We start from the raw sequence: 24,059 nt of genomic DNA, 5'->3' as shown, positions 1-24,059 counted from the left end.
ATTCAGCTTGCATACAAGATCAAAGCATTTCACATAGGCTTCCCAATCCCCAGGTCCCAGCGGGGGATCCCCCATTTTCAAAGGCTTCTCCCTGCCCCCAGCCAGCTGGCCACCGGTGAAGCCCCGCCCCTCATAATCACCATGTAGTTTTAGAGCTCCTGCAGGTCCGTTTTTAAAATATGTGCCTTTAAGGCTGAGCAGGAAACAGGAAGGGTTTCGGAGAACAACCCCTCCCTTTGTTTTGCTTTTGTTTTTAGATCAAGTAAAGTTCTCCAGGAACAAGACCCAGTAAGTATTTGTGTGTGAGAGAGAGGGAGGGGCAGGGGATTCCCGGTTTGGAAGCCCTCCCCCCCTTTAGGAAGCGGGGGCGGAGGGAAATGTCTACTGGGCACTCTATTATTCCCTATGGAGAACGATTCCCATAGGGAATAATGGGGAATTGATCTGCTGGAATGTGCATAGCTTGTATTCCTACAACTGGAGAACAGCAAATGTGACATCATTTTTTTTTTTTTAAAAGAGTTCCAGAAAAATTACAGGCCAGGTAACCTAGCATCTGTCTCAGACAAATTAGTAGAAACTGTAATTAAAAAGCTCATGATACAATAGTACATAAAAGGCTCATGATACAATAGCAAAAAATATATATACAAAAAACAATATACAAGTTGATACAGGACCAATTAAGGAGTTTTAAAAATCAAAGGTAGATAACCAGGGCTTTTTTTCTGAGGGAACATGGTGGAACGGAGTTCTGGAACTTTTTTTTTTTTTTGAGAATTTTGTTTCCATAAAGAGGTTCCAGAACTGGGCATCCAGAACTCCTTCCAAATGGATGGCCTAATGTTTTTCTCCTTCATTTCTCTCTTGAGAGTTCCAGCATCTCTTTTTCCAGAAAAAAAGCCTTATAGATAACATAAGGCAAAGGAATGTTTGTGAGGCCTCCTTGAATCTGGCCTTATATCTTAGTCAGTTGCATGCATGCTGAGTGATGTTTCTTATTGTATGCCTTCTAATCTTGGTCCAGAGAGTACAAATACAGAGCCTTTATGTATATACATTGTTGACCATTGAAGAAGGCCAGTTTGGGCCAAAACATACCAGTTCTCTTTTGTATACATTGTATTTTTATGCTGTAATGAGACTAAAGCCAGGCCCATAGATGTTTTAATCATTTGATAATAAATATATGTATTTCTGATAATCAAGTCTTTTTTTCTGGAAAAAGTGGGGCCAGAACCCTCAAGAGGGAAATGAAGGAGAAACATACATTTTTTGAGAATTTTGTTTCCATGAAGAGGTTCTGGAACTCTGTTCCACTGCTTTCCCCTAGAATAAAAGCCCTGCTGATAATATTTAGGTTTTACATAGTTTTTAATTATTGACCCTACATTGGTTTGCAGTTAACATTTTTGGTTCTTGATTCAATTCTTTTGGGTTAACCCCCCCTTTTTTTCCTGCCAAGTTTGCAGATGACACAAAATTATTCAAGATGGTGAAAACCAAGGATGATTCTGAACAGCTCCAGGAGGATCATTCTTGGTAAGTGTATACTGGAACAAAAAATCCAAGCTTCAAATATATGCTGATGAGGTCTGAGCTTGCTGAGACTGAGAGGGGAAAAGATCTTGGGGGTCATAGTCGATAACTCAGTGAAAGTGTCAACCCAGCAGGCCACAACAGTGAAAAAGGCAAACTGTGTGTTAAGTATTATTAGGGAAAGGATTGAAAATAATATGGCTGATATTATAATGCCCCTGTATAGATCTGTGGTGTGGCCTCATTTGGCATACTGTGTACAGTTCTGGTCACCACATCTCCAGAAAGACACTGCAGAGCTGGAAAAAGTACAGAAGAGGGCAATCAATATGATTAGGGGGTTGGAGCACCTTCTCTATGAGGAAAGGCTGAAGAATCTGGGACTTTTCAGTTTAGAAATCAGAGGACTATGGGGGGATATGACAGAGGTTTATAAAATTATGCATGGGGCAGAGAGGGTTGACAAAGAGAAATTTTCCCCTCTTCCAAAATACTAGAACTCACAGGCATCCAATGATGATGATAGGCAGTAGATTCAAGACGACTAAAGGAAATACTTCTTTACCCAGAAGGTGATTAAAATGCAGGATTCACTGCCATATGTACGGGCATAGATGTAGAGGCATAGACAGCTTTAAAAGGCAATTATACAGGTTCATGGAGCATAGATCTATCAGTGGCTACTAGTCATGGTGACTCAAGGGAGCCTCCACATTCAGAGGCAATAAATCTCTGAATACCAGAAATCAACATCAGAAAATGCCTTGACTTCTATGACCTGTTACTGGACCTCCAGAGGAACTCGTTGGCCTAAGGTTGCCAGGTCTGTGTTGGAAAATATCCAGAGACTTTAGGGGTGGATCCAGGAGAGTGCAGGGTTTGGTGAGGGGAGGGGCCTCAGCATGGTAGAATACCACAGACCCCACCCTTCAAAGCAGCCCTTTTCTCATGGGAAGCTGATCTCTGCCAGCTGGAGATCAGTTGTAAAATTGGGAAATCTCCAGGACCCACCTGGAGGCTGGCAACCCTAGGTTGGCCAGTGTGTGAGACAGGATACTAGACTAGATGTATCACTGGTCTCATCCAGCAGGGTTCTTCTTCTTATCGTCTTAAAAAACGTATTGGTGGCAGAGGTGTTGTTTTTGTACTCGATACATTTAGCAACCAAGAATCATGCATCACTGTTTTTCTTATATAAACAGACAGAACATGTTTGCAGGAAATATGGGATTTTTTGAATTTTTAGCTTGAAATCAGCTACCCCTCCCACATAACACCTCACAAACTTTTAAGTGCTTGACTTCACAAAATACTAAAACAAGAACAGATGTACCATAATTCATGCATTCCTGGATAAGAACAAAGTGGAGAATGCCAGACTACTTCGCTTCATGTAAATCAGAAGTCACATTTTTTGCAGAACAAGGAGTAGTACATGGAATGTAACGCTACAATCTAAATGTCAAAAGCCTCTTCACATATTACAAAAGAGAACCTCTTACTCTTTCCAGCTGGGAAGAAGGGACTCCTGTATTTCCCCCTACAGGAAAATGCATATGGCCCACAAGTTACACACAGTTCTTGTAGCCCCCTTCATAGAGGGGACTAGATTCAGAGTATCACAAGCAGAACAAAGGTCTTAGGACCAGGCCTTGGATTCAGCAGGAGCTCACAGGAGTGCAGCTCCTGAACCTTTCTGAGGGTTCCCCCTCTTTCTCCCCACCTTGTCCATTGAATAGTAGGTGCAGCTGCATAACAATCCCTGGATGAGCTCCACCACCTATTTTTCTACAAAACGACCCCTGCTTAGGACTTTCATATTTCCCTGCCCCTACTGCAGCCAGATTTGCTCTTCAGAGTCAAAGAACCACTGTTTGTCTGCGTTGGGAAAAAGCATCAGTTAATAGTTTCTCCTTTGCCAGTCTAAGGTCAACAGAATAACACATTTGTATCCAAGATTTATTCCCTTTGCTTTCCCATTCTATTTTATTTGCAAAGCCACCCTCTGTAACCATGCTTGCCCTCTTGTGTATTCCTAAAATAAATACAAAATAGCTACTTAAGTGATTTGAGCTGAAAAGTTTTTTTTTAATATAAATTCAAAACTATACTTTTAAAAGCTAAAATTTTCTTTTAATTTCAAAATTTTCATACTGCATTTTCTAAACTGATACAGAAATCAAGCACTCAGGCACTATAGTCTCAGTTGATTTAAGAAGACAGTGCTAGCACTTAGCTGCATCTTGCAAGCACAGATTTCCGTCAGTATTAGTACCAGTAAAACATGACATGAACACATGAAGCTGCCTTATGCTAATTCAGAACATTGATCTGTTCTGAGTTCGTATAAGGCAGCGGACCTTGACAGGACAGCAGCTCTCAAGGGTATCAGGCAGAAATCTTTCACATCACCTACAACCTGACCTTTTAAACTGGGACCTTCTGCATGCAAAGCAGATGCTGTATAACTGAGACAGAGCCTCTCCCTGTCAAGAGGCAGGGGATATCTTTTAATAGCATGTTTTGCGCCTTTCCCTTCTGTCTATATCTTGCCCCAATCTCACAATGCAAAACAAGTTCTATTGTACACCTGAACACTGTAAAAAGTGCAAAAGAGCTAACAATATGCATGTTCTTTGGGCTGGTGTTATGTATTTGCGTTAGCATGAAGACTTACATTGCCCTTTGTACCAGGGATGGGATTTCTGCGGGTGTCTTGTCTCATATATGAATGGCTCTGTTCTACTTGTTGTAAAAGGATATAGTGAGCTCATAGAGTAACATATACACACATCTCTGTGGACATTGTCACTAAAACCCTAAAGTGAGATTTCTCCAGGAAAGGGAAACTTGGGTTAGATGGTGATCAGTTCTCACCATTTTGCCAAAGCTGTCCTACGTCTATTTCAAAAAGCCAACCTCTGAATATGATGTTAAGCGCGGGCACGCAACTTCTTTGGTCGACCATGGCGAGGCCTGCTCTGAGTGGAACCTGTCCTGTTAAACCGCTGTATGGTCTTGGCCACCATGCTGCAGCAGAGTTTCAGGGTCTTGGCAATCTTCCAGGCCATCTTTATGTAGAGCAACAATTCGTTTTTTCAGATCCTCAGACTGTTCATTGCCATGAGGTGCCATGTGGAACTTCCAGTGACCAGTATGAGGAAGTGAGAGCGATAACCTTCTCCCCCTTCACACCTGATATCTTGTACCACTAACGAGTCACATGACACCAGGGAGGGAAAATGGCTACTTGGACCCCATTTGGACATTATCACTTAGGGGTGTACTCACTTTTGTTTAGACATTAATAGCTATGTGTTGCGTAATTTTGAGGGGACAACACATTTACACTGTTATACAAGCTGTAGACTCACTACTTTACATTGCAGCTAAGTGTTATTTCTTCAGTGTTGTCACATGAAAAGATATACTTAAATATTTACAAAATGTGAGGGGGTGTACTCACTTCTGTGACATACTGCACAAGGTAAGACCTCCTGTGACTGGAATTAGGAAGTCAAATATGACAAATATTATAGCCAACACCTCTACAAAGAGCATGTAATAGAGTTTTTGCAGAGGAATGGACAATGAATGCCACTTTATATTTAAAATATGAATTTAACTATTTAAAATAGTTGAAATAGTCATATACCAATTAAAATGCTGATTTCAGCCTCTAAGCCTCTATAATAAAACTAATTAAATTGCTTAATAATTATCACTCCACTGAGATCCATGAGTGGTTCAGAGATATGTAGAAAGTTCCATTTTCTGCTAGTGCCCACGTTTATAATTCTTTTCTACTACAGCCCAAGTTCATAATTCTTGTCTACTTCTGCAAAGTGAAAGGAGTTTTTTACTTGATGCTGAGAACATAGCTAGGCCTGGAGTCCAGACCCTTGTAAAAACCTCCTTTTCTTGCCAGTGCTGAAAAGTTAATTGGATATTAGCTACAATAGGACATTAATGGTGGGAATGCACCCAACTGTGGAAAGTAGAAAATAACCCTTTTTTTATTGTAAAGGAGAAATTATAATTAAGTTACAGGAAATGAGGCACACTAATTTGTACTTGCTAAAATCTGTGTGATAACTTACTTCAAAACTTTTACTGTCTATTAACACCAAAATATTCTTTTGGGTCTGCTATACAGAAATTCACTGTGTTTGTATAATATAGTGGGTTCTTAGGCATTGAAGAGGCAAGGTGGTACTGATAACAAGCTCTTTATTGAGTACAGCATGGTAGGTGGCGAACGGGGCCTGCTGGGCCAACTATATACAACACTGGGTTCCCGTGCTAGCACGTTATTGGTTCATTCAAACCAGCAGGGGGCCTGTGATTTGAGCAGGGCAGTTGGGATTTGGATTCTACTGCCCATTGTTCCTAAATGGGCTTTTATGTATTTTATTGTATAATTTTAATTGTATTTAAATCGACCTTTGTTAGCTTTTATTGTTGTAAGCCGCCCTGAGCTAGGGTGGCCAGACCGTCCCGGGCACCCGGGAAAGTCCCGGTTCTTGCCCCCAATTCCCGGCTCCCGGGCTGGCTATACCGGGACCATTAGAGGTCCCGGTTTAGCCAGCCAGAGAGCCGGTGGGCCGCGCACGCGGGCGGGGAAGGCGGCGAGGGAGGGAGGGAGCGTCCCTGCGCGTGCGCAGGGCGATTGTGGTGGGCTCTGCGCACGCTCCCTCCCTCACTCGCCGCCTTCCCCGCCCGCGGGGCCCGGCGGCAGTGGCGGAGGCCGGGGAGGTGGCGGAGAGGTCGGCGCTGATCGCTGGAGGCCCTCCAGCGACCAGCGCCGGCCTCTCCGCCGCCTCCCCGGCCTCCGCCACCGCCGCCGGGCCCCGCGCGCGGGCCTCCACTGCAGGCGGAGGCCGGGGAGGCGGCGGAGGGCCTCCAGCGACCAGCGCCGGCCTCTCCGCTGCCTCCCTGGCCCTCCGCCGCCTCCCCGGCCTCTGCCACCGCCGCCGGGACCCGCCCTGGAAGCAGGTAAGCAGGGCAGGGAGGGAGGGGGCCGAAAGCGGGGGGGGCGGCTGGCGGGAGGGGGCAGCCTTCCTTCCTTCCCTCCTCCCTTCCTTCCCTCCCTCCCTCCTTCCTTCCTCCCTCCCTCCTTCCTTTCTTCCTTCCTTCCCTCCTTCCCTCCCTCCCTCCTCCCTTCCTTCCCTCCCTCCTTCCTTCCTCCTTCCTTCCTTCCTTCCTTCCCTCCCTCCCCCCTTCCTTCCCTCCCTCCCTCCTTCCTCCCTCCCTCCTCCCTCCCTCCTTCCCTCCCTCCCTTCCTTCCCTCCCTCCCTCCTCCCTTCCTTCCCTCCCTCCTTCCTTCCTTCCTTTCTTCCTTCCCTCCCTCCCTCCTCCCTTCCTTCCTTCCCTCCTTCCCTCCCTCTTCCCTTCCTTCCCTCCCTCCCTCCTCCCTTCCTTCCCTCCTTCCTTCCTTCCTTCCTTCCTTCCTTCCTTCCTTCCCTTCCCTCCCTCCCTCCCTCCCTCCCTCCCTCCTCCCTTCCTTCCCTCCCTCCTTCCTTCCTTCCTTCCTTCCTTCCTTCCTTCCTTCCTTCCTTCCTTCCTTCCCTCCCTCCCTCCCTCCCTCCCTCCCTCCCTCCTCCCTTCCTTCCCTCCCTCCCTCCTTCCTCCCTCCCTCCTTCCTTCCTTCCCTCCCTCCCTCTGGCCACCCCTGGAGTAGACAATACTGACTTTGGTGGACCCAAGCACTGATTCAGTGTAAGGGAGCTTTGTGTTTGTGACTGGACTAGACAATACTGACTTTGGTGGACCCAAGCACTGATTCAGTGTAAGGGAGCTTTGTGTTTGTGACTGGAGTAGACAATACTGACTTTGGTGGATCCAAGCACTGATTCAGTGTAAGGGAGCTTTGTGTTTGTGACTGGACTAGACAATACTGACTTTGGTGGACCCAAGCACTGATTCAGTGTAAGGGAGCTCTGTGTTTGTGTCTTCTGGTGCAATTTTGTTCTCAGATCCTGTATTTACTTCATCAGTATATGGGATAAGGCACTTTCTCAACTGTGCTGCATAATACAGCCTATTTATTTTGTCCTGTTTGCTCTGTTGGCTCTATCTGCGCCACCTTCATCACTTTCGGGGTGTGGATCCCCCAGTGGGGTGGTCTCCCGACTCCCTCCGCTGGCTGTTTCTGATAGCCCTGCGCCCCCTCTTTCATTTGATATGTGTCCCGTGCGGGTGCCACCCTCCCACCGGGAGATGCCGCAAAGTGAGCCCCCTTGAGGCTTATGGCGGCAGGGCTCGGGGGAAGCGAGCTAGACTGCTGTTCTTTTGAGGGGTTATAGAGTGTTTCGAGCCTGTCCCTGTGGCATCAGTCCCATCGTTGTGGGGCCCAGGGGGCCGGCGCAGCGGCACGCTGAAGCAGCCTGTCGGTCACTTCCGGGTTCCTGTCCTGCATCTCGACCTGTGTTATTAGTGACAGGCTTCTTCGGGACACATATCAAATGAAAGAGGGGGCGCAGGGCTATCAGAAACAGCCGGCGGAGGGAGTCGGGAGACCACCCCACTGGGGGATCCACACCCCGAAAGTGATGAAGGTGGTACAGATAGAGCCAACAGAGCAAACAGGACAAAATAAATAGGCTGCATTATGCAGCACAGTCTCACTGGAATCTGACTGGCTTCTCAGCGTGGAACCCGTTCTCTCTAGTCTTCTCACTTTGAAAAAAGTAAAAAAAGAGTTTTATTTAACTTTATTTCCCCCTTTCCCTCTCTATAAATAATCTTGGTGTTTCCGGCGGTGATATTTGGGGGATTTTTGGGGACGTCACAGGAAGTGCTGTGAAGTCACTTCCTGTTTCCGGCAGTGGCATTTGGGGGAAATGATGTCATTTGGGGGAAATGATGTCACAGGAAGTGATGTCACTTCCTGCTTCCGACAGGTGGTCCGGGGGAAATGATGTCACAGGAAGTGATGTCACTTCCTGTTTCCGGCAGGTGGCGCGGGGGAAATGATGTCACAGGAAGTGGTGTCACATCCTGTTTCCGGCAGTGGCATGACGTCACCGGAAGTGACGTCACTTCCTGTTTTCGGCGGCGCGCGCACACTCCGCGCACACGCACACACATTCCTTCCCCCCTGAAGGTGTCCCTGGCTGGCCTGCAGAAATTATGGCCACCCTACCCTGAGCCCACCTCGGTGGGGTAGGGAGGGATATAAATCGAATAAAGTTAAGTTAAGTAAAGTTAAGTTAAATCCCCAAGCTCAATCCTTTAGGCTCCAATGAGCCAGGCAGGAACACCATTTGGTAACATATAGATTCACATACATAACAGTTTGTTTCAGTATTACAGTTCCACAACATTTCCCTGTCAATTTTTCTAGTTGTTAAAAGAGCCCAAATCCCTCAAGAGTGGCTTCACACTTCTTGGTTTCTTTTTCTCTGTGACTGCTGATCAGGGTGGGACTCGGGTGGGGCTTAGATTCACACACAGGATTTACCCTAGCTCTGCAGCAATTGAGCTGGGAAAGAGAAACCCATAGGCCAAGTCGTCTTGTGACATCCTTTTTTTCAAATTTGACCAAGGGCATTCCCCACTCTGCTTCTCAAAAAGAAAAATGAAGAGGACATATAGGAAGTCTCATGATTGTAGAATGCCTGGTTTGGTTCTCCTCAGGGTACTGTGCTCATTCTTGCTCCCTTTTTCTCCATTCCAGCACTGATGGCAGTTAAAATGTTGAACTAGGATCTGCGCAATCCAAGTATGAACCCCCACAGAAGTTCTCTGAGTGACCTTGGATCAGTCACATATTCTCATCTGTTCACGGATGAGTTCACAGATTGTTGTTGGGAAAGTAACATAGGGGAAATTGTAAGCCAATTTGGATCCCCACCAGAAGAAAACCAAGGTAAAAATATCTAAATAAATCCAATTGAATAGAATTGCCTTCTGCTCATATAAGCATAGATTTGGATTCAGCCCACAGCCTAAAGTTCCAATCCCATCTTGCTACAGCACTGGTGTGGACAGAATGATATTGGAACCTAAGGGAATTATAAGGGAACTGCCAGAGCAGGGTGCAAAATGCACACCAGAGATCATGTAATAAATTGGCAGATTAATATTAAATTATTTTGTATTTTCTTTTCAATATGGAATAAGTAGGCAGATTCTTAGAAGCACTGATGAAAGCTGGAAATCAAATTGCATTGCCCTTTTGCAGCTGCTCATTGTATGCAGCCCAATATCACATTCAGCCACTGAGTATTGCTAGTGAGGATGGAAAAACCAGAGATGCTGGTGATTGAAGAAATGAAGGACTTTTCAGCATGATGGTTCTGAGACAGAGCTCTTTCTCAGCAGTGCTTTTAGAAGTTGTACTGAGCTGAACTTGTCATTTCAGCAGGAGCATTTGTAAAGGCTGCAGCCTTTATGTTACCTTATCCCAGGTGTTGTCAATCATTCTACATACTGGGGCAAAGTCCAGAAATAACTCCCACTGTATACTTTTCATAGCATTGTTCTCCCAAAATTTATTTTTAAAGGTATGCTTCAGGTTCTGAGGAACAGATCCAATGGAACAAAGGACTGAAGATGTTTCCCTGAGAGTGATCAGGCCTCTAAGGATATTAGAATTAATTAAGCCCACCAGTAGAACCACTAAGTCCTGTGTAACATATTGAAAGTAGCCTCAACTAACAGAGAGGTTACTTTCTGGATATATCTGGCCCCAAATATGGGGGTATGGATTCTTGGTGTTTTTTTTTTTTTTGTTTTAGTTCCTGAATCATTAGGAAACAATAGCAATCACATATCTAGTCTTTTCTTAAAAACCACAAGAACTAGAAACCTGACTTTTCCCTGGAAAATAAATATAGACTTTCACAATTCAATCATGTACCTCTTTTCTGTAGGTCACACTCCCCATACAAGAATCAGTAGTCTAAAGTGGTTCAGCAAATGTAAGACTAGATGATACACACATTATATTCCTCGGTGATGTCTAGCAGGACTTCTTGTTGATGGTTATAAACATTAAATGTACTGCATGATGTAAAGGACATTATTTTAAAAACAATACTTTGGAGCTCTAGAGGAGTTATCCCATAAGCCATTGCAAGTAAGGTTGCCAAGTCCAATTCAAGAAATCTCTGGGGACTCTGGGGGTGAAGCCAGGAGACTTTGGGGGTGGAGCCAGGAGACACTGGGGTGGAGCTAGGAGCAAGGGTGTGACAAGAATCACTGGCACACCTTTTTAAATGTCTTCCTTCCCTCCACCCTCCCCTTCTCTGATTTCACCTCAGAGGCGGAGCGGGTGACACCGCTGTGCTGCCGCCGCCTCTTCTCCACTTCACCGTAACTGCTCCTCCAAGATGGGCTCAGGTTGAGCCCATCTTGGAGGAGCAGTTACGGTGAAGCGGAGAAGAGGCGGCAGCGCAGCGCCGTTGCCCGCTCCGCCTCTGAGGTAAAATCAGAGAAGGGGAGGGTGGAGGCAGGCCAGGAGCACGGCGAGCCGCGAGTCCGGGTCCTAGAAGGACCCAGATTCGTGGCTCGCCATGCTGCTGGCCTGCCTCCACCCTCCCCTTCTCTGATTTTACCTCAGAGGCGGAGCAAAGCGGGCGATGCTGCTGCGCTGCTGCTGCCTCTTCTCCAGTTCACCTTAGCTGCTCCTCCGAGATGGGGCGGCTCGCCATGCTCCTTGGCGCCGTTTCCCCCTCCCCCCACTTCTGTTTTTTTTTGGAGAGCGGGGGAAGAGGCTGTAAATCCTGGGGTCCCCCACCAGGACGGGAGGGTTGGGAAGCCTAATTGCAAGTGTTGTAAATGAAATTGCAGAATTTAACACTTTAAAAGGAATTAGTACTTTAAAACAAACACATGCCATAGATAGTTCCCATTCTTTCAGGTGGTTTGGAATCATAGATCTGTGGCCTGCCAATCCAAAAGATTCTAATGACCACAAGATCATGGGGTAAAACTGCATGGAGTTGTTGAGGGGGATTCCTGAGGTGGCAAAGACATGAGATAAGTCTTCTAAATGAACCATGTTACATGAAAATATAAATGTCCCTGTGGTGCCTGCATTATGCAGATACAGCCTAACACAACAGTCATATCCAGCATAAACCCCAGTGAATACAGTGTGATTTCATGTTGAGTAAAGATACAAAGGATCACGCTGTAAGGTTACAGTTCTATACATACGTACTTGGGAATTCTCAATGAGACTTATTCCTAGGTAACAATGTGTAGACTCCAGCTGCATATGGTTCTTTCATATTTAGAACAGGAAGTAACATTAAAAAATCACAAACATTACAAAATATTAATGAGACTGTATTTGTTATTAATAGTTTTAGTATAATTTAATCTTTGGATTTTACTGATGAGGTAGTTCCAACCATAGTCTGATGCACACTTACATGTAAGTAACTAATTTCAGGAATATTTAATTCTCAGCTGCAGAGGATCAGGCTATAAGGTTTAACTCAGGGCTGTTAAACATGTGGCCCAGGGACCGAATCAGGCCCTCAGAGGGCTCCTATCAGGCCCCTGAGAAATTGGCTATCATCTGCTTCTTTCTCCCACTCTCTTGCTTCCTTCTGCATCACAGCTTGCTTTGCAAGGCTTGCTCAATCGCACAGGAGCTACAGAACAAAAACTCTATTTTCTCAATTGGTTGAGGCTTCTCCCTTGGGGGAGGAAGGGGAGAGAGACAGAGCTTATTTTTCCAGGCTTGCTCAATCACACAGCAGAGCTACTGAGCCAAGCCTCTCTTCCTTCTATTAGCTGAGGCTCCTCTCCCTCCCAGTCTCCAGGGGGAGGAAAGAAAGAGCCACAGCTTACTTTGCCCAGTCCCCTGGATCCTATGGGAGAAATACAAAGAGAGCATCTTTAAGACCAATGAGTGCTAAGGTTTTAAGCATGTTTTAAGTAGAAGGAAGACAGACAGACAGATAGATAGATATTTAAATTGTGTTTGTCTGCGTCCTTTATAAAGTTTATATCTCTTCTACGTAATCTTAAATAGATACACAAATTGCTTGTGTATCTATTCTGACATAGCCCATCCCAACAAGGTCTCATTTATGTTAGATCTGGCCCTCATAACAAATGAGTTTGACACCCCTGGTTTAACTGAACTCTACCCAAACAAGAGTACATATTCCCCTATCATAGAAATGCGATCTTATAAAAAGTTGGCATGACAGGGAGCCTTGCAGCATACATACACTATAGAAAAAAATAACACCTACATGAACAAGTGATACAGTTTAATACAATGCATACTTCTGGCTGAGAAGTTATCAACACCATTCAAAAATAAGTTTCTCACCTGAAAGGTTCCTGCATGGTCTTCTTCTTTGTCTCCCTCTTTGCCCTCTTTTAAAGCAATCAGGGTGAATCCACGAAAGTAGGCTGGAGTGGCAGCAGAAAGAGTTACTGGAGAGAGAAAGGCAGAAAAATCAGAACTTCACTGTGAACTGCTGACAAGCTGGTTGCTTGCTTTCTTAGTAACTGAGCCAGGGCTTTTTTTCTGAGGGAATGGAGTTCTGTGGTGGAATGGAGTTCTGGAACCTCTTCATGGAAACAGAATTCTTTAAAAATGTTTAAAAGTTCATGAGGGGCACCTGCGTGTTTTTCGTTTATTTCCTGAGAGTTCCGGCACCTCTTTTTTAAAAAACAAAACATGAACTGAGCTAACCTTTTGTTAATTAAAATAAGGTCAGTAGGATATTTAGTAGAGAAAAGGATCTTGGGGGCTTCGGATTGTGGTGCCAAGCAGTGCTCCAAACTCAGTGTTCCCTCTCAGCTATGCATGTGAGCAGCTGCTCATTAAGCCCCGCTCAGTGGCAATCTGGAGCTGCACAGAGTCTTGCACTGCCCATTGTCCATTTTAAGATTACAGCTCAGGATGTGAACTGTTCCACTCAATGGTGGGGGTAATTAGAGGGAATTAGAGGGAACACAGCAGAGTTTGGAATATCTATTTAGACTAGGCTTCCCAATCCCCAGGTCCCAGCAGGGGATCCCCCGTTTTTACAGGCTTCTCCCCGCCCCCAGCCAGCTGGCCGACGGGGGAAGCCCCACCCCCCCACAATCACCATGTCGTTTTAGAGCTCCTGCAGGTCCATTTTTAAAATATGTGCCTTTAAGGCTGAGCAGGAAACAGGAAGGGCTTCGGAGAACGGCCCCTCCCTTTGTTTTGCTTTCGTTTTCAGATCAAGTAAAGTTCTGCAGGAATAAGACCCAGTAAGTGTTTGTGTGTGAGGGGGGGGGCAGAGGATTCCCTGGTTTGGAGGTCCTCCCCCTGCTTTAGAAAATGTGGCGGGAGGGAAATGTCTACTGGAAATGTCTACTGGAGAACGATTCCCATAGGGAATGGGGAATTGATCTTTGGGTATTGGGGGCTCTGGGGGGGGCTATGTTTTGAGGTAGAGGTACCAAATTTTTAGTATAGCATCTAGTGCCTCTCCCCAAAATACCACCCAAGTTTCAAAACGATTGGACCAGGGGGTCCAATTCTATGAGCCCCAAAAGATGGTGCCCCTATTCTTCATTATTTTTAGTATAGCATCAAGTGCCTCTCCCCAAAATACCCCCCAAGTTTCAAAACGATTGGACCAGGGGGTCCAATTCTATGAGCCCTTAAAGATGGTGCCCCTATCCTTCATTATTTCCTATGGAAGAAAGGCATTTAAGAAGGTGTGCTGTCCCTTTAAATGTGATGGCCAGAACTCCCTTGGAATTCAATTATGCTTGTCACACCCTTGTTCCTGGCTCCACCCCCAATGTCTCCTGGCTCCTCCCCCAAGTCCCCAGCTATTTCTTGAATTGGACTTGGCAACCCTAATTTAGACAGGCTAGGTACTAACGATTATGTGCATGTGCTATGAACCTGGGCCTGCTAGTGAGGTCTAGTAGCTCTGGGAAAGCCTGTATTAGAGGGACTACTGGGCCTATGTTTCTCAGGCCACCCTTTGGACTCTGTGATTAGTTAATAGGGTATTTGGAGGAAAAACGTATACCCGTAGAGGAGTAGAGGGTAGTGCCTGAGAAGAAGGGATAAAAGGTCTTGCCCAAAGTGGGAGGTTGTTCACTTCTAGGAAGCAGAGCTGAGGAGAAGTTGCTACAGATGGAGGGATCCCTCATCCAGAAGGGGTGGGTCAGCTTGGAGCCAATCACCAAGAGACAGCTAGGAACGGTCTAGTTCAGAGGTGTCAAACATGCATCCTGGGGGCCAAATCAGGTCTCCGGAGGGCTCCTATCAGGCCCACAAGCAACTGACTCTTGTCTGCTTCCTTTTGCATCTCAACTTGCTTTGCCAGGCTTGCTCAATTGCACAAAAACTACAGAGCAAAGCCTTGATTTTCTTCATTGGCTGAGGCTCCTGTTCCTCCTGGTCCCCTGGGGAGGGAAGGAAAGAGCCAGAGCTTCATTTGCCCAGTTCCCTAGATCCCATGGGAGAAATACAAAGAAAACACCTTTAAGACCAACAAGTGCTAATGCTTTTAGCATGTTTTATTTTAAAGGTTTTTTTTTTAAAAAAAATCTTTAGTTGTGTTTGTTTTTAAACCTTTAAAAAGTTTATATTTCTGCTACCTAATCTTAAATAGGTACACACATGGCCCGGCATGGCACGACCCAACAAAGTCTCATTTCTGTCAGATCTGGCTCTCATAATACATGAATTCAACATCCCTGGTCTAGATATACATATTAGGATGTTTTATTGTGTTTGCGCACTGACCTTTACTGTTATCATTCTTCTACTAATTATTTAAAAACCAGTTATTACTAGACCTCTTAAATAAAATTATTTATTATTCTGCCTGGGTCCTTATGCCTCATTTGGTATAAATAAAGTACAACCTACTGGAAAAGAGTGGACATAAGGGGTGGGTGCTCTGGACTTTCCTGAGAAGGCCCATACCAAAGTGGTGGCAGCCTAGAGAGGACTTCTCTGGTCCCCTGCCTATAACAGCATGAATGTCTGGGAACCCTGAAAAAGCATTGCTCTTGATCGTATCTGTCAAGTTCCCTTGTCATGGTTTTCTTGTTTCCAATGTGACTAAGAAATGTATGCTTAGCTTTGTCTCTGAGAAAACGAAAGTTATATGCCTCCTGAGAAAGAGCCTGGCATTTAAGGCCACAGCTATCTGTGGATGTTTTGCAAAATGCTTTGTGTGAGAACGATTGACATGTAACAACTGCTTTTGAATTAATCTCACACCTGAACAAAAAAGGTACACATGTAATGGCCATTGTGATAGTATATAACTAACCCACCTGGACCTGTATACCAGTTTTGACACTGGACATTTTACTGTCTTACAATAAACACTAATCCTGATAATGGAGAGTCATTATTATTAAAGATAGAGCTAGACCTGATATAGTGTTGAAACTCCTTGGATGTAACCGAATTTTGGAACTTTCACTGCTATGGCAGAGGGGGCCCCAGATAACGACAACATTCCTGATTCACCTGTTAAGGAGATGCCTAAAAGAGCAGTCAAAGAGGTGGGAGCCATCCCTAAAGTACCATGGAACATTTTGGACAAATGCAGACCTCAGGGGAGAGGCTCGCCGAGCTACACAGAATGCCTGTTCACCCCCCATGTGTGGAATCCCCATAAGTCCCAGACATTATGGAAGCCAGTCAAGTCCGCAGGATGACTATCGTAGGTGGCCGAGATGAGAAAGACACCGACAAATGTGGGTCGGGGGAGGATGAAGAGCAGAGTGAGGAAGGGCTGGAGAATCCGAAGAAGAAAGAGCAGCTTGGTGGAGTTGGAGCAGACAAGGAGGATGACCCTTTCCAAACCATGTGATTTGAGATGCTGGATCTGGCACAAACACTGAGGCAAGAGATGTGAGCCACCACCAATTTCATAGTGCAGGAGGTCTGCCAGCAGATTTCCCAAGCCCTACCCCAGTAGAACCCACCAGCTCAGGATGGGGATAGAGGAGGCAGGGTCCCCCCCCTCCACCAAAACTACCCCTTAAGAGAGCAGGCTCTCAAGAGCTGTCAGCCACCTTCAACAGAGACCCTGAAGAGATTATTTTGTGATCCAAACTAACAGCTATTTACACTACTGGGGGAATACTTTCTCAAACAAAGCCAGCCAAGTGAATTATTTGGGGTTCAAACTTGAAGGGTTGGCGTCCCGCTGGTATGTAAACCTCTATAAGTCTAGGGCTCTGGAGTTGAATTCTGTGCAAGACTTTCTGCAAGCCATGCTGATACAATTTGAAGATCCCCTGCAAGAAACTCGGGAAATAACTACATTGCAAAACTTGCAGCAAGGGAGTAAGTCAGTCAGAGAGTATGCTGCAGAGTTCAGGGTCAACGTAGCCAAAGTGAGAGGATGGAATGAGGGAATGAAAGTGAACCAGTTCCAGAGATGCTCAACATGAACCTCCTGGACTGAGTGCTTGGCCAGGCTGACTCTAATACCCTAGCGCAGTGGTCCCCCAACCTTTTTCCACCAGTGACGGATTTTGTGGAAGACAATTTTTCCATGGACCGGGGTGGGGGTTGGGGCAATGGTTTTGGGATGATACAATTGTGCACTTTATTTCTATTAGTTTGGTGTAATGGTTAAGTGTGCAGACTCTTATCTGGGAGAACCAGGTTTGATTTTCCACTCCTTCACTTGCAGCTGCTAGAATGGCCTTGGGTCAGCCATAGCTCTCGCAGAACTGTACTTGAAAAGGGCAGCTTCTGGGAGAGTTCTCTCAGCCCCACCCACCTCACAGGTTGTCTGTTGCAGGAGAGGAAGGTAAAGGAGATTGTGAGCTGCTCTGAGACTCTGGGATTCGGAGTGGAGGGCAGAATATAAATCCAATGTCGTCATCTAATTATTATTACTACATTGTAATATAAAATGATATAGTAATTATACAACTCAAGGCCCAGTTGCTAACAGGTCATGGACTGGTACCGGTCCATGGCCTGGAGGTTGGGGACCCCTGCCCTAGTGGGCTGGATCCAGATGGCATGCGAGGTGGAAACTTGAATGCAGAGAGTGGCGCTCCAATGACAGCAGCAGCAATGGGGAAAGCGGAGATATGAGTGTCAGTCCGGGGCCCAACCAGAATTGAAGAAACCCACAGGCCCACAGGGTAAAGAAAAAAAACCCCAATGGGAGACGATGTTACCAGTGCAACACCGTGGGTCACCTAGCAAACAAATGCCCAGAGGGACCTTGAGGCTCTCCCCTTGCCCCAAAGATGACCAGCACACCCAAATCCAAAAAAGAAGCACCCAGAGAAAAGAAGACTTTCAGGAGTAAGATTGTGTCAGTGGTGGAAAGACAGAGTGATCTGGCCCTACTGCTAACTGGATCAGGGCCATTGTCCCTGGACTCAGATGGAGAGTTCAGGGCAGAATCACTGGTGGAAAATGACAATGACCTGTCATAAGTGGCATGAAGCAACAGGTCGGGGAAGTATCAGCACCACGAAGGGTGGAAATCACTGAAATTTTGTTTTTTATCCCCTTGACAGTATTGAACCCAAAGCTCAAGCACTTCATGCATGTGTGCCCTATTTGATTCAGACTGCACCAGAGACATAATGACCCCTAAATTGGTGGATGCATTGGGCCTATCCTCTTCTCCCCTACCCTAGCCCATTCAATTTGAACAGATGGACGGAACCCCCATGAAGGGAGACCCCTGTATGCATGAAACTGAGCCAGTACCCTTAGGGATAGAACCCCACTGAGGAACAGAAACATTTATAATTGCACCATCCTCCTCTTTTGAACAGGTCCTGGGGGTATCCTGGCTCACCGAACATGAACCCTATATCCGGTGGAGTGGTCATATTATAAGTTTTGTGGATAAAGTTTGTGATGATCACATGTGGAGAACAGAGTGGGGCCCAGTTCCTCCTCCACTAAATGAAAAACTCTGTCTAACCATAGAAGAAGTAGCCAGTATCCCAAGAGAATATAGGGACTTGAAAGCAGTGTTCGAAGAAAAAGAGGCAGACGAGCTACTCCCCCCCCCCCCCCCCGAGAAATAGACTGTGCATTTGAACTGATACTGGGGCAACTGCTGCCTAAGGCCAAAGTGTACTCAATGGGGAGGGAAGATAGAGAGGAACTCCAACAATTTCTGGACAAGAATCTAGTTAGGGGGTTCATCCACCCTGCCACTTCCCCCCACGCAGCCCCAGGATTCTTCCAAAAGAAGGATAGAGGGCTGAGACTTTGCACGGACTATTGGGGCATAAATGTGGTCTCAATGATGAATGTATACCCCCTACCCCTCATCCAAGACCTGTTAAACACTGTGGCTCAAGGGAAGATTTTTTTTTCCAAATTGGATTTAAGAGATGCTTTTTTGTGGTTCTCATACAGGAGGGGGATGAATGGAAAACCACTTTCAATACTCCCCTGGGACAGTTTGAGTACCTCGTCATGCCATTTGGGTTACAGAGGGCCCCAGGGGTCATTATGAACTTTATCAATGAAGTGCTTAGAAAATACCTGTACAAGGGGGCAGTAGTCTAACGATGATATTTTACTTTATTCTAATGATGTAACGTCCCATGTGAAACTCATACGAGAAGTGCTTGTATGACAATAAACTGTTTGTTAAACTGTTGAAATGCGAGTTTCACAAAACAGAACTAGACTATCTAGGATATTGGGTATTGGGGGATGGCATTGCTATGGACCCCATGAATATGCAAGTGGTACTGAACTGGGAGCCCCTGAGAACCCGCAAACAACTTCAAAGTTTCCTCGTTTTTTCAAATTTCTATAGGTCATTCATTCCCAACTTCTCACAAACGGTTCTTCCCCTTACAGACTTGTTAAAAACAAAAGGGAAAGGGCCCAAAGCGAAGAAGCCTGGAGCAAAGCTGAATTGGTCCAAGCAGTGCCAACAGGCTTTTGAAGAGTTAAAAAAGCAATTCACCAGCGAGCCAGTTTTGCTCCACTCCAATGAACTCAAGCCCTTCATTGTGCAATGTGACACTAGTGATGTGGCAATGGGCAGGATCCTCCTTCAGCACAACAAGGAGGGAAATCTCAGCCCCTGTGCCTACATTTCAAAAAAATTCTCTCCTGCTGAGAGAACCTGGTCTGTGTGGGACAAAGAGGCTTATGCTATTAAATTTACATTGGAAACATGGTGCCAATGACTAGAGGGAGCCAGGGTACCATTTGAGATGTGGACTGATCACAAAAATCTAGAGGCGCTGCATGTCTGCTGGAAACTCAATGTTAAACAAATCAGGTCGGCAGGGTTTTTCCTCTAAATTTGACTTTGTTCTAAAGCACATCCCAGGGCAATGTAATTTCTTGCCAGACACCCTGTTCTGCCTACCCCAACATGACAGCCGGAGGCAGGAGATTATAGACTCGCTATTCACCCCCTCCCAACTGGGAGGAGCTGTAATGACACATTTACAAAAAACACGCTTTCCCAATCTCGAGCAGTGGGGGGAACTCAAACTGAAAGCAGAAAAAGAGGGCCAACACAGGCTGCCAGAAGTAGCACAATGGGAGGAGGGGATATTGGTTTAAGGATAATTAGCTATATGTCCCAGAAGCACAAAGAAGTTCTACAACATTGTCATGACAATAAGATTGCAGGCCATTTTGGATATGTGAAAACACTGCATTTAGTCCAGAGACAATTCTGGTGGCTCCACATGAAGAAAGACATTTTGACATACGTCAGCTCCTGCCCCATATGCTTAATGGCCAAACGCGGGGGTAGCCACCAGGGCTCCTACAACCAGTAGAGATGGCACAATGATCCTCGTCAATAATTGCTATGGACTTGAAGTTGTGCCTTGCAAATAAAGTGCTGATTCTATCAGCCAGTTTATCTCTGCTGAATGGACCTAATCTAGTGAGTACTCTAATGTGGGAACCCACAGATAAAGGGGGATATTATATTGGAAAGGCATTGCCATTATACCGGAAAGCCATTGCCATAGACCGGGGGGGGGGGGGGGGGGGCGGGGGAGAGAAGCTTCATTGCTTCCACAGAGTCAGAGCCTTTTGCTTTTTCTTAATGTTTTATTTTAAAAACTGTATTGCCAAATCCCACTATTCCCTCACCTTTCCAACTTAAACAAACCATTGGAAGAGTTTTAAGCATGTTTGTATTTTAAGTTTTAAAAATTATATCTTTAATTGTGTTGTCTGTGTCCATTATAAAATTTATATCTCCACTACCTGGCATTATATTTTATGACACTCATGGCCTGGCACCACAAAATCGCATTTGTGTCAGGTCCAGCTCTCATAACAAATGAGTTTGACACCCCTGATCTACAGTATCCCCATCTTGTTTCAGTGACTGTGTGTTCATATGTCAATCATTCTATCAATGCATACTATAAAGTATGTGTGCATATAACTATACTTGCTTCCTTAATAAAGGAAGCTATCACTATCAACAAATTGTTTTTTTTTTCCTAGAAAAAACCCTGACAGACTTATTAAATATTCTTGCCTTTGATTTAATTTGGGGGTTAGCTCAAAGTCAGAGGCTACAAAAGGCAGGGATGGGGGCAGGATATAACTATGTTTACAGAGAGTTGTCCCTGGTACAGTCTTTTAACAAAACCTATGTCATAGCCAAGAACCAGACCAGGTGTAAAAGAATAAGACTTTTATTAGAAAAAAGAATAAAGCTTACAACATACATGCAATAAACTCATATATATAAGGGTGGAATAAAAGGAAGTAGTGGGTATGATAGGGAATGGGGAGAAATGGGTGATAGGTTACCAATACCAGAGAGAAGACAAGTCTGAAGGACCAGAGTAGGTGTGTATGTGAACCCAACCAGCGTTTCCATACATCAAGGACCTGATGTAGTCCAGAGGAATTGCTTTTCTATCTGAGCACTCAAAGCAAGGCAAAGACAGCTGAGAACAGGTGCCTTCTTATACTATTTTGGGGGCTGAGGGCATAAACTCCTAAGTAAGGAGAGAGGAAGTTTCTCACCTTTAAACCTTGATTCCCACATGCACTAAATGTATAGGAAGTGTGCAATCAGGATGTTTTATCTGGTGCAACTTGGTCAGTTGATATTGACCTGATTGATCTAGGGTTGCCAATCCCCAGGTGGGGTCAGTGGAGATAAAAAGACCACGGAGGTGAAAAGAACTGGAGAAAAACAACACACTCACTCCGTGTAGAAAATAATTCTCAGTGTAATCCACAAAAATAGCTATCAAATGCTGAAAGATTGTAACTGGCAGTGGCATTCCAGGAAATGAATTTAAACATAATTGAAACTTGGAAAGTCAGAAAATGAATGATGGCACCTCAACTCTATTCAACCTATGAGTACAAAAGATGGTCCCTTGAAGAAGGAAACTTCTTGAAATGAAACTGGGCCAGTTCTTTTATCATTTGTTGGACTACAGTTTAAATGTTATATGGCTCTTTGGACAGTAGTTGTGTTGTGCATAGGATGGTTTTCTACATGTACCATTTAATTGTTTACTAGCACTCAGAAGTTGCATTTTGTGGATCACACTGAGAATTATTTTCTACACAGAGTAAATGTGTTGTTTTTCTCCAATCCCGATGTGGTGGCAGGGGATTTCCCATTTGGGGGCCCTCCCCCTGCTTCTGGGTCATCAGAAAGTGTGGTGGGGGTGAGGAAATGTCTGCTGGGCACTCCATTATTCCCTATGGAGACCAATTCCCATAGGGTATAATGAAGAATTGATCTCCATGTATCTGGGGCTCGGGGGGGGGGGGGCTGGTTTAGTTTTGTTTTTTGGTAAATGCACCAATTTTTCAGCATAGCATCCGGTGCCTCTCCTCAATGAAGGCATTTAAAAGCTATGCAGTCCCTTTGGAGTTCAATTATGCTTGTCACAACCATGCTCCTGGCTCCACCCCCAATGTCTTCTGGCTCCAACCCCAAAGACCCCAGATATTTCTTGAATTGGACCTGGCAATCCTAGATTGATCCCTGTTCTGATTGATTGTTTAGAGGCTATAATTTGTTTGCTGAAGAAAGACAGCCAACATTTATTTATACTGCCAAGGATGAAAACCATTGAAGATGAGAACTAGAAACAGAGAGGAATCACAGAGCAATAATTTAGGGAGCTTTCAAACTCCAAAGACACTGGACCCAGCTGACCTCCATGCCTACTGGAGGGAGTGGGAAATGATGGCTGCACGTGTCATCATAGGTCAAATCTGTCTTTATCTCTTCCCAGGGTTCCATAGCTCAGGTCACCATATGTCTATATCTGTGTTTTAGAGAGACAGACACACACATAATTGATGCCCATCGCCAAGGTGCCCTACTTTATTCAGCAGATAAGGTGTACATTGCATATTATGTTCCAGTGTAAGGTATTGTATATTATGTGTTCCAGTGTAAGATATGTCACAAGCCTTGAAAAGAACTCAAAATGGCCCTGACAAAAAAATATCTGACAAATACATGGAACATGAAGTGGCAAAGCAGGAATACATACTAAGTTGCCTAAAGCAGGGCTCAAATAGGAACTATGAGTTCTTTTCCCATTTCAAAGACTAAGTGAATAATTTATTCTCATGTACTTCTGTAATTTGCAAAATAAAGTTGCTTTTCTCTTAAGAATTATTGAGAGTAAACATTCTGTTAACAGGCTCATAACTGCTGGCTGCCAGCAGTTCTGGCAGCTGAAGAAGTAGGCCAACACCTACAAACACTTGTACCTCATTAAAATTAATCTCACAAAAGGTGCTGTTTGACTCAGATTTGAAAATAACTGTAACTGAAGACTAACACAGCTGCCCCAAATTTATGGAAATAAAATGTGCCATATAACAGTAGACACTTCTTTCCAGTTCTGAGGAAAATTTAGTATTAAGGATCAGCATAGTCTAGTGTATAAATGTTCCTCTTTAAGTTCAAAACATATCTCATTCAGAACTTTTCACAATGGTAACAGATAAGCCAAAACTTCCAACATGGTCACACAGACGACTGCCACTATACTGATAGAGAAGCAGCTGATGGCCTGATAATTATATAGGGTTCCCAGGCCATGCTGGAAGCTGTTAGGGAAATTCTGTTTGAAATTCTATTTCTTTATCTCAAACAGTCCGATGGATCACTGGATCAAATAATCATTGAGAGGCATTTAACATGAAAAAGCAAAAACATTTATTTCTACAGGGAAAGGGTACTGGGAGATGAAAATAACAAGTGCTATAGAACTACATCCTCACACTAGAAGATCATGTGCTTAATGGAAGACCACTTCCTCCTTCTTCATGAACACTCTGCCTGAACAAAGGAAGTCGCCTGACTAAATGACCAAACAGACAAAACAGGTTTTCCCGCTTCTAGACCTTGATTGACAGCAGTCAGTATCTTCTTCCCAGGTCATGCAGACAATAGGGAATCAGGCACAGTGTTAACCCTATAATGACTGGAACTTTAGAACACTGCAAAGGACATACAAAACAGATACATATTTCCAACAGGAGTTTGGGGGGTGGAAACAAGGGGGCACCAATATCACATGCATAGTCACTTCCAAGTTAAAAACAGGCAGGTTGTCAAATC

At 44.9% G+C, this 24,059-nt stretch overlaps 1 protein-coding gene across 2 annotated transcripts in view; it reads right to left on the bottom strand.

Moving 5' to 3' along the window:
• The window catches only part of SPON1 (spondin 1), a 686,539-nt gene that overhangs the window by 609,892 nt on the left and 52,588 nt on the right, over window positions 1–24,059 (bottom strand). For both annotated transcript variants that reach the window (XM_060261720.1, XM_060261719.1), the window contains exon 2: window positions 12,836–12,942. In XM_060261720.1, the coding sequence (XP_060117703.1) occupies window positions 12,836–12,942 (107 nt within the window). The remainder of the gene's footprint in view (window positions 1–12,835; window positions 12,943–24,059) is intronic.

The sequence above is a fragment of the Heteronotia binoei genome, chromosome 21 (assembly GCF_032191835.1).
Source record: "Heteronotia binoei isolate CCM8104 ecotype False Entrance Well chromosome 21, APGP_CSIRO_Hbin_v1, whole genome shotgun sequence".
NCBI lineage: Eukaryota > Metazoa > Chordata > Lepidosauria > Squamata > Gekkonidae > Heteronotia > Heteronotia binoei.
This window is presented reverse-complemented; position numbering and strand designations above follow the sequence as displayed.